At 35.5% G+C, this 10,701-nt stretch overlaps 1 protein-coding gene and 1 long non-coding RNA gene across 2 annotated transcripts; both read left to right on the top strand.

Annotated features, from left to right (window-relative positions):
* Positions 1-229: 229 nt before the first annotated feature.
* LOC103502781 (pentatricopeptide repeat-containing protein At2g15820, chloroplastic) lies at positions 230-3,620 on the top strand. The gene is made up of 3 exons (XM_008466858.3): positions 230-398; positions 589-1,213; positions 1,529-3,620. The coding sequence occupies exons 2-3, from the start codon at positions 677-679 to the stop codon at positions 3,380-3,382; spliced, it is 2,391 nt and encodes a 796-aa protein (XP_008465080.2). The 5' UTR covers positions 230-398; positions 589-676; the 3' UTR covers positions 3,383-3,620.
* An 849-nt stretch (positions 3,621-4,469) lies between these two features.
* Positions 4,470-8,797, top strand: LOC107992126 (uncharacterized). Its single transcript, XR_007820242.1, has 2 exons — positions 4,470-6,365; positions 7,506-8,797. It is a non-coding gene; the product is annotated as an uncharacterized LOC107992126 (long non-coding RNA).
* Positions 8,798-10,701: the final 1,904 nt, after the last annotated feature.

The raw sequence follows: 10,701 nt of genomic DNA, 5'->3' as shown, positions 1-10,701 counted from the left end.
TATTATAGGGTATTTTAATAATTGTATTTAGGATTAAATTCTTTTTCACTTAGTAGAGGTATTTAAGATATTATTCGAGTAACTTTTTTTCTTCATATTTTTGATTCTTTTATTTTATCGATTTAAATAAAAATTTATCATTTATCTCAACTAAACTTGCGATCTTGCTATTCTTACCGTCGGAGCTCCTTGATTCTAGGTTTATTAATACCCAGCCCACTCCTAATAAACTAACTACGCGCACCCATAGAAGAACCCTAAGCCCAATTTAAAAATAAAAAGTAAAATTAGTTGGAAAGCGCTAAAACTTCTCCCTTTCCCTCAAGCCTAGTCACGCCTCACGCCTCCTCCCTCTGCAGACACTTCTCCTCCCGACGCCGTCCGCCGCAACAATTCAGGTATTATTTCACTTTTAATCTTCTCATTTTCCAAACCTATTGCAAACTCTTTTCTTTTTAATTCTGAATCTGGCTAATGGGGTTACCTTTGTGCTGTTTGGATTTTTGACACACCAAACGAATTAGAAGATTGTCTTCCTTTTTTGGTTGATTGTGTTTAAGACACTTATTAATTTTGTTTTTGAAATAGTTGCTTGCTGGCTGATGCTTTGAAGTGGCTCCCAGATTCGGGTTAGTCACTCCAAACTCTGCGTTTTCTTTCTAATCGTAATCCTCCTATGGTTTTCTCCATGTCCATTCCTACCTCTGCATTTTCCACTGTGACCCTTCTCCGTTCTCTCACTCTTTCCCTCTCTCCGTACCATCACTACTTTCATTATCCCAATCATATAATCCCTACTCTCTTTATTTCTTCATATTCTGTTAAAGTGCGACAACTTCCCAGAATTCGTGCCTTTGCTTCCGGTTCTTTTGTTAAACAGCTGGTGTATGACCGGGATTCCCCGTCCGAATCTGAGGAGCACTTATCATCTCCATACAGTAATGGGGGTGATGGTTTCCATTTTGAAAATGGTTTTGCATCAGTGGATTTGAAACATTTGGGAACGCCTGCGCTCGAAGTCAAGGAGCTGGATGAGTTGCCAGAGCAATGGCGAAGATCCAAATTGGCTTGGCTTTGTAAGGAATTGCCAGCACAAAAGCCGGGAACAGTGATACGACTGCTTAATGCACAGAGAAAATGGATGGGGCAGGATGATGCGACCTATCTCACCGTGCATTGTTTGCGTATCCGTGAAAACGAGACAGCATTTAGGGTTAGTGTCTTTTCTCCTTTCTTTTTTATTCTATTATGTTCCAACACCATACTAACGCAGCTTGTAATGCAATCATGGGTTTGTTGAATAATAGGGAATTACTTGGAAGTGTTCAATTTCGGCTATATTTTTGTGATGTTTGTATTATAATACTGTAGAAAAGTTTGGAATGTTATAGTAGGACTCTAAAGATAACTGTAGCACGAACAACATTTAGAATGGAACAAAAATTTCAGAAAAAGTAGAATTTGATAGTTCTCTTTATTTGCTATTTTTTGTAACCTATGTGATAATTTTCTTCATTTCGGAGAGTAGGTGTACAAGTGGATGATGCAACAACATTGGTATCGATTTGATTATGCTTTATCTACTAAGCTTGCCGATTACATGGGCAAGGAACGGAAGTTCTCAAAGTGTCGAGAAGTATTTGATGATATAATTAATCAGGGATGTGTGCCAAGTGAATCCACATTTCATATATTGATTGTTGCATACCTTAGTGCACCTGTTCAAGGATGCATAGAGGAAGCAAGTACCATTTACAATCGTATGATTCAGTTAGGAGGTTACCAACCACGTCTTAGCTTGCACAGTTCCCTCTTTAGAGCTCTTATGAGCAAACCAGGGGATTTGTCAAAGCATCATCTTAAACAGGCTGAGTTTATATATCATAATTTGGTAACAAGTGGACTCGAGCTACATAAAGATATATATGGTGGTCTAATTTGGCTACATAGTTATCAGGATACTATTGACAAAGAAAGGATAGTGTCACTAAGGAAAGAAATGCAACAAGCAGGAATCAAGGAGGAAAAAGAAGTCCTTTTGTCCATCTTGAGAGCAAGCTCGAAAATGGGGGATGTAGTGGAAGCAGAAAGATTGTGGCAAAAACTTAAGTATTTAGATGGTAACATGCCATATCAGGCTTTTGTTTATAAAATGGAAGTCTACGCAAAGATGGGTAAACCAATGAAGGCTTTGGAGATATTTAGGGAGATGGAGCAGTTGAACTCTACTACTGCTGCGGCATATCAGACAATTATTGGTATTTTATGTAAATTTCAAGAGATAGAACTTGCAGAATCAATCATGGCAGGCTTCATAGAGAGTAATTTGAAACCCCTCACGCCAGCTTATGTTGATATGATGAATATGTTTTTCAATTTAAGCTTACATGATAAGTTAGAGTTAACCTTCTCTCAGTGCCTTGAGAAGTGTAAACCCAATCGTACCATCTATAGCATATATTTGGACTCTTTGGTAAAAGTTGGTAATCTTGACAGGGCTGAAGAAATATTTAGTCAGATGGAAACAAACGGAGAAATTGGTGTAAATGCTCGTTCATGCAACCTCATTTTATGTGGGTATCTTTTATTTGGAAATTATATGAAGGCTGAAAAGATATATGATTTGATGTGTCAGAAAAAGTATGACATTGATCCTCCTTTAATGGAGAAACTTGATTATGTCCTAAGCTTGAGTAGAAAGGAGGTTAAGAAGCCAATGAGCTTGAAGTTGAGTAAAGAACAGAGGGAGATTTTAGTAGGGTTGTTGTTAGGTGGTCTGGAGATAGAGTCTGATGAAGAGAGGAAAAATCACAGAATCCAATTCGAATTCCACAAAAACTGTAAAACTCACTCTGTTTTGAGGAGGCACATATATGAGCAATACCACAAGTGGTTGCATTCTGCTTCAAAGTTGACCGATGGTGATATAGATATACCATATAAATTCTGCACTGTTTCACATTCATATTTTGGTTTCTATGCAGATCAGTTTTGGCCACGAGGGCGTCAGACAATCCCTAATCTTATTCACCGGTGGCTTTCACCTCGTGCTCTTGCATACTGGTATATGTATGGAGGCTGCAGGACATCATCAGGGGATATTTTATTGAAACTAAAGGGAAGTCATGAGGGTGTTGAGAAGATTGTTAAATCTCTGAGAGAGAAGTCCATGCATTGCAAAGTGAAAAGGAAGGGCAGCATGTATTGGATAGGTTTACTTGGAAGCAATGCCACATGGTTCTGGAAACTAATTGAGCCTTTCATTCTGGATGACTTGAAAGAAAGTACACAGGCAGACAGTCTTAACTTGGGGGTTTTAAATGAAACTGAAAATATCAACTTTGATAGTCAATCTGATTCCGTTGAGGAGACTTCAAATTAATTTAAGAGTTTTAGTTATTAGGCCCATTATCAGTTGGATTCCTTAATTTGCCAACTGACGGAAGCCTACAATGTTTCATGATTTTGGTAGGGTATGTTATTCACATAGGATCTTCCTTGATCAATTTGGAAGATGTAAATATGTAAATCGATATGTAATGCTTATGTTCTGATTCTGTGTATTGTTGTAGCATTCTTGTTCACTTTTTAATATACGGTATATGTTAGTTTGGAAGTCATACTTTCTTTTCTTTATCTTGTTTCTTAAAAAAATATAGTTTTCTTCTTTTGATAGGTAACTTTTTAGTGGTGGTTCTTACTGGATTCGTCGGAGGAAAGGGAACTGCTCAGTTTTTGTAATAATTTAAATTATTATTATTTTTAATAACTATTTTGTTCCCTCCGCTGGTCCAAAATTAAGTTCCCCTCAAGAACCTCATATGGATAATGGATGTACCAAAAATGATTTAAATTTTCCTGTAGTATCTTTGCGTATAGGAGCTCTAAATGCACAGCCGACTTCAACACTCTCAGTAGAGACACCTCAGTCGGCTTCTCTCTCCCTCGGGTAGCAGTCTTTGTTTCCATGATGGGAAATCCCAGATCATCTCTTCTGCCTACTGCCACCATCCCATTGTGGCCGGAGTGTGGTTCTTTACGGCCATTTTTGGTATGTCTGCTTCCCCAAAGTATTGACGATTGTTTCGCTGAAGTTCTTTTGTTGGTCGGTTGGTGACTGAAAGCAAGCCTGAAAACTTTTAGACATTTGCAGGTCAAGCTGTTCTTTGGCTTATTTGGTTAGAATGAAACGAAAAGATCTTTTTTTCTAATCTTTGTGGCCATAATTTATTTTAATGTCGTATGGTAAATGGCCCTTGTAGACTGTACCTTAGATTTTATTTTTTATGACGATACTACGATGGTGTTATTTTTAATCTTGATCCCTGGAGTAACAAATCTTTTTTGGTGGGGGTTCACTCTACCAAGCTCGTAAGTGTGTGGGCGCTTGTTCGTTTGCGTGTGACCATGATCGTCCTTTCTCTATCTCTGTCGTTGGATCTGCTGCAACCCCGAGGGTATAACATATTTTTCTGTTGTTGGCATGTTCCTCACTGTCTTCTGCAACCCCTCCATCTTTCAATTTCTAGTTGTTGAGCTGTCAGGGATTAATTTTTTTTGTTTCACTTTTTTTCTTCCATTCTACCAATTCGTAAATATGGTCAAATTGCAAATGGGTCATATTTAATCTAAAGTCATGCTTAATTAAAACCTAGTTGTGAAAGGGATTTGTTCGAAGGGTAACCGAGTGTTTAGCTTCACACTTTCTTTCCTTCCTTTTATTTCCTCTCCTTTTTGCCTGATAAAGCAACTGCTAGACCAAAAGAGATGTCATTGGGGAGGTTCTCAAAGATAAAGGGATTTGACCTTCTTACGTACCCCAATCCCAAATTAGGCCGATTTTAATAGGTGTGCCTTTAACTCTTTTATAAGAACCTTTCCTCATTTTTGACAAAAATTACATTGCCAAGCAAAATTCTCTCCACTGCCCAATCTTTCATGTTTTGTCACGTATTGTTATAATGGTTTTGTTTCATCTTCAATAGTCATTCTTGAATTCATACTGTCCATTGTTTGGCCACAAAGCATGAAAAAAAGGAGAGAGACAAAAAGAAACTGATAGTGAGACGACATCCTTACTTTGGGGAAACTGGACTAAAGCCAACGACAAGAGGGATGGGCGGCGACCGACGAGAGGGTTGGCGGTGACCGGTGAGCAAGTTAGGGCAGAGAGGGTTGGCAATGATAAATTGGAGAAATTGGCATAGGGGAGAAATGCTTGAAAAAATATTTGAAAAGATAAAATAAAAAAAACCTAATAATTGTTGGGTCGGTCTAATGAGCTTTTCTAACATTTTCTGTGTTCTTTTCCTTGGAGTTGTGCCTTGGTTGTGTTGGGGCCATGTCCGAAATAAAAAAATAAAAAAAATAATCTACATGTCAGCTGGCATAGGAATGTAACTGATACTAACACCTAGCCATCTTAGAAGTGTTCGTGCTTCTTAGGTTCATATCATCTGTATCTTGCGCACCTTCCCAGAAGGAATCACGAATCAACTTATCCAAAACTTTGATAATAACGAAAGGAACGTGATGGAGAGATGACGACTCCCTTTCAAAATATATGCATATTTCCAATTATAAAGCTTATATTGCATTCTCTCTATAATGGAATGCTAGAAAGCATTGGAAGTAGAATTCCACCTAAAAGCAAGCTAAGGTAGGCAGAAGGTCAATTAACGTGTTTGCAACCAAAAGAAGAAGCCAAGGAAGTCATAACAAAAGCATTTATTTTAAGATGCTCACTCTTGAAAAGATTAATAGACAATCTAGAAGCAACTTCAAAGATACGAATCACCTAAAAAAGATGCAAAAGGCAGAAGGAGTCACAGAAGAAAAGATCAATGTATCATCAACGAACTGTAAATGGCTCGAAACAAAATTAGAATCACCAATAAAGTGGACAACCTTGGATAAACTATGGATCCATAAGACAACTACGACAATCAACAACCAAACTAAATAAAAATGGGGATAGGGTTGCGTTGCTTGATACCAACCGAAGAGATAATCTTACCCCTAGCCCGACCATTAATAATGATGGAGATATTTGTACTAGAGATCCAACCACGAAACCAAGATTGCCACAACTGACCTAAGCCTTCTATATAAAAAATAGCATCGAGAAAATCCTAGTCCACCGTGTCAAAAGCTTTCTCCAAATTGAGTTTCATAATTTTATATGTTGTCATTGTAGCGTAAGTTTTTCATTGTTTCTTTGTTAGCTCTTTGTTGATTATGATATTCTTTTGCTGAAAGAACTAAAAGAAATGGAAAACAGAGCAAATCGTACAGCAATATGCAGAGCAAAGAAAGGGGGTTTCAAGGATACTCCTGCGGAGGATCTTCTTGCATCTGTTTTAAAGGTATGATTAATTCATTCGTTTGATGTTTTTTATATTCTTCTCAAGTATTAAATTTTGTATTGGCTTGTTTAGTTTCACATATTTGTGTTACTTACCACTTTTACTCATTCCCATTAGTTACTTGGAAATCTCCTACTAGCCACCATTAAGATCTTGATGAAGCTAGAAACTTTTGAATGGTGGTCCGTAGGAAGATCTGTACTCGCACTCACGACCGATCATTATCCCTTTTCTTTTCGTCTTTGCGGGTTTTTTCAAATTAAGAAATTGGTGCGAATTTTGAGAATGCACCTTTTCCTTCCTTATTTAGGTTTTTTAGTATAACAATTTTTGGATGGAGATTGAACTGCTGACCTTAAATGAGAGAATGCCTGCAACTTACAAAAACTAAGCTCACTTTGACTGTGGTTAGTTGTTGCCACCATTTGAATTGGCCCCATAAACTTATTCAATTCTAAACCCCCAAAGTAATTTAGTTTGTGGATAGGCATGTGTGTTTCAATGAATTACAACCTCTTTAATTGCAAAATGCATTATGAGGTTACACCATCATTTCCTTAATCGATATTTGATGTTTCATGATGAAATTGGACTCGATTATCGTAATAATAGCAATAACCAATGTTTTGTGATTATTGACGAGAGTAAAGACTCAATTCAATATTCTGCCAACTACTTAACCAAACTTTGTTTCTTTTGATTATGTTCATAGATCTCTCTTGAAAAAAATGTTTAAGATGTTAGGCACCCTATTTTATTCATACTTACATACCCAGGGGTAAAAAGGGGATTGATTAGGTGACAACATAGCCAATGGGATAAATGGGGAGAATATCCGTTGAGGAACCCACCAGGGTGAATTGGAGTACTTAAATAATGTTTTGTGATTGCTGAAAATTAGGTCACATTTTTTGGAAAAAGCTGTAGAATGCTTTTATGGGAGAAGAACTAGCCTTCTTAAAATTGCTGGGGGATCCTTTCTCTTTGATTTCCTTTATTATTTGTTGTTTGTTTGCTGTATTTTTTTCTCTGTTCTTGAACAAGCATTGTGAAGACTATACTTAATTCCATTTCAATATATATTATCACATAGTACTGTCCCTGTTTTCTCTAGTCTTGTTGGTGTTTTTTGAGTGGCAGGTAGAGGAGTCCTGACAAATTGGTATCAGAGCTGCCAAAGATCCTGAGAAGATACGAACAATAGCACATAAATATTTAAAGGCAAGGATGGAGATGAGTGAGAGAGAGATCATGGGTTTGAAACAAATGATACTCGGTCTAACTAAGAGTGGAAAAACTGTCCGACAAAGTGAAAGAAAGCAGTGTGACCAAGTGACCAGAGAGAAGAATTGTGTGCGTCGGATGGGTTTGGGTTGAAACTAAAAGGTAAGGTGGAGGAAGTTGATGCGACTTCTAGCCTCGTTAAGGGTCCTCCTAATAGAAGCAAGTATAAGAAGTTGGAGATGCCCGTATTTGCCGGTGTAAACTCAAAATCATGGATTTATAAGGCAGAACATTATTTTGAGATCAATGAGCTAATTGACACGGAGAAGGTGTAGGTGGCTGTCGTTAGTTTCGCCCAAGACGAAGTGGATTCATTTCGATGGAGCAACAATTGGAAGAAAATCACGTCGTGGGAAGACCTAAAGGGGAGGATGTTTGAACACTTTAAGGTCCCTAGAGAAGGAAGCCTGAGCGCTTGCCTCATATGCTAGCAAGATGGAATGTATACAGACTATGTGAAGAGATTTTTGAACTACTCCACACTTTTGCTGAAGATGGCAAAGAGTGTTTGGATAAATGCTTTCGTAACCGATTTAGAACCAGTGCTTCAGGTAGAGGTGAAGAGCCGCTATCCCATAACTATGAGAGAGACCCAATTAGTGAAGGATAGAAATTTGGCTCTCAAGATGGCCCTAAATGAGTTGGGTGGTAGTGGACCAAGTATTTCAGAGGCTCAAACCCAAACTATGAAAGATGGAAGAACAAATACGAAAAAGAAAGGGGGAAGACAAACTGAGTACCCTATGAGGAAAATTTCGATTCTAGTCAAGGGAAGTTATACAAGGGGTGAGCCGCCAGTAAGATTTTTGTCAGATAATGAGTTCAAGGAAAGATTGGACAAGGGGTTATGCTTTTGTTGTAATGATAAGTACTCCCATGGGCACATATACAAGATCAAGGAGAATCGTTACACTACAACAGTTAAGAATTATTGGTTTTAAAATCATCATTGAAGCCAATGTTAAGAAAGTCAAAGTTCACGACGGTTAATAAATGTCAAGAATAATACGTTGACAGTTTATAAACACATTGTTTATTATTTTCTTAGATCCCTCTCCTCCTAAGGAGTCGATTTTTGTGTGGTACGTCTTACATCTTGGTATTTCGACTAAATCAATTCGGCTATAGCCCAACTCTTAGCTTGTTTATGATGTTTTCCTAAGATCTTTTGACATGTACGAGTACTAACATACTTAGAAATTTTAAACATATCAAAATCTCTCATTTTAATACAATATATTACCTAAATTCCATGTATTTTAATGACAATTGCACGTGTTGGAGGGATATCAAGGTTAAATTAAGGTGCTAAAATAACTTATTTACACATGATATAAATTTTATGATATAAATTTTAGATTACGAGGTTGAAGATTCAATTCCTTTCTCCTACTTATGTTATTCAGCTAATAATAATAATAAAATAGTTTACAAAATTGAAACAATTTATAAAACATAGCAAAATCTATCAAATTCTTTATAACTTATTTAAATCTTTTACCATATCTTGTAAATAGTTTTAATTTTTTTTATATACATGTCTAATAGATTCTTAAGTTTGGGTGTATGTTATCAAGCACCGAACTTCTAATTTAAACCAGAAAGATATATATGTTTTAGGAATCTATACTAGCTGGGTCGGATTGGGAGATTTTTTTGGACTAACCCAAAATTTCAAATTGTTTTGGTTGACATTGATCTCTAAAATAAGCGAACACGACCTCCGATCAAATTCTTAAAACTTGGGTTGAATTTTTAAGAAAAATTATTGTAAACAACAAAACTATTCAAATATTCAAAATATTCTATCAATGATAAACATTGATAGATTTCTTTCAATATCAATTTTCACTTTAAATTGTTTATCAACATCGCAGAAGTATATCAATGTCTATCATAGATAAATTATGAAATATTTTGTAAATCTTTTGATTTATTATGTTATATTTGAACCTTATGTTAAACTAAAAACTGAATATTCATGATATCTATTACAAACTTGATAACAAATGTTAAATGATAAATCCTAAAAATTTAAACTTAATCCATGTATATAGTTTCCTAATTTTTTTTATCCAATCAAAGACCCTACTCAATCCAACCCTTATATATTGGGTTGAGTAATTGGAATTGTGATGGCTATAAGGAGGTGGTAGTCTACATATTAATTACTCTTAAAAAAACTAAATTTGTTAACAATTTGAGATTAGATTATGAATTCGTATCTTTCAAAAAAAAAAAAAGTTAGAATCTAATCCATGTTACGATATTAAAAATTAAAATTTAAAAATCTATCATTAGATAAAATCTCATTAGTGAAATAAATGGGTTGGGTTGGGAGACATGCCCAATCTAACCCAAATATGTATGTATGTATGTAGGTATATATGTGTACATATATACATACATATATGTATCATTATTTCAAACTGGGTTGAGTTGAACTAAAATTTTCAACCCCAACTCGAGATCCAACCTAACCTAAGAAAAACAAAATTTTTGAATCCAAACCAACCCAAATTTTAAACTAACCCAATCCAGTAGTTCGAGTTATTTATATTGTCAGGTTATTCTTAGAGATATATGCAGTAATGACAAATTTGGAGGCGGCGATTGAAAATATAGCAAAAATTGGCAGGAATAAGATTTTTAGCAAATTGGGGCATGCAGATTATTTATGGCTGTTAATCTCAACTTTGTCCTTGATTCTAGGATATTTCGTAGGTTCAAAGTACAACGTATTTTAATGGATTGATCATGGGGAAAGGTGGATTTGGAAAATATTGTGTATTTTACAAACCTAATTATTTTGTTAAATCCTAACTAAATCTAGGATTTATTTGTTGCATGAAATTGTAGCAAATTTCCTTCTAAATTAATGGAATATCTCAAATTTAGATTCTCGATTAGTTATCTCATTATACTATAACTGAAACTCAATCTTTAATAAATATATTTTAATAAATTAATAAATTTAAACAATATAATTAATTAATTCATAATATATATATATATATATATTAATTAAATTCCAAAAATATTAATTTTTCGA

This window comes from Cucumis melo, chromosome 4 (genome assembly GCF_025177605.1).
Source record: "Cucumis melo cultivar AY chromosome 4, USDA_Cmelo_AY_1.0, whole genome shotgun sequence".
In the NCBI taxonomy this organism is placed as follows: domain Eukaryota; kingdom Viridiplantae; phylum Streptophyta; class Magnoliopsida; order Cucurbitales; family Cucurbitaceae; genus Cucumis; species Cucumis melo.
Note: the sequence above shows the minus strand (reverse complement) of the source record. Positions and strands in the feature narration are given on the sequence as shown.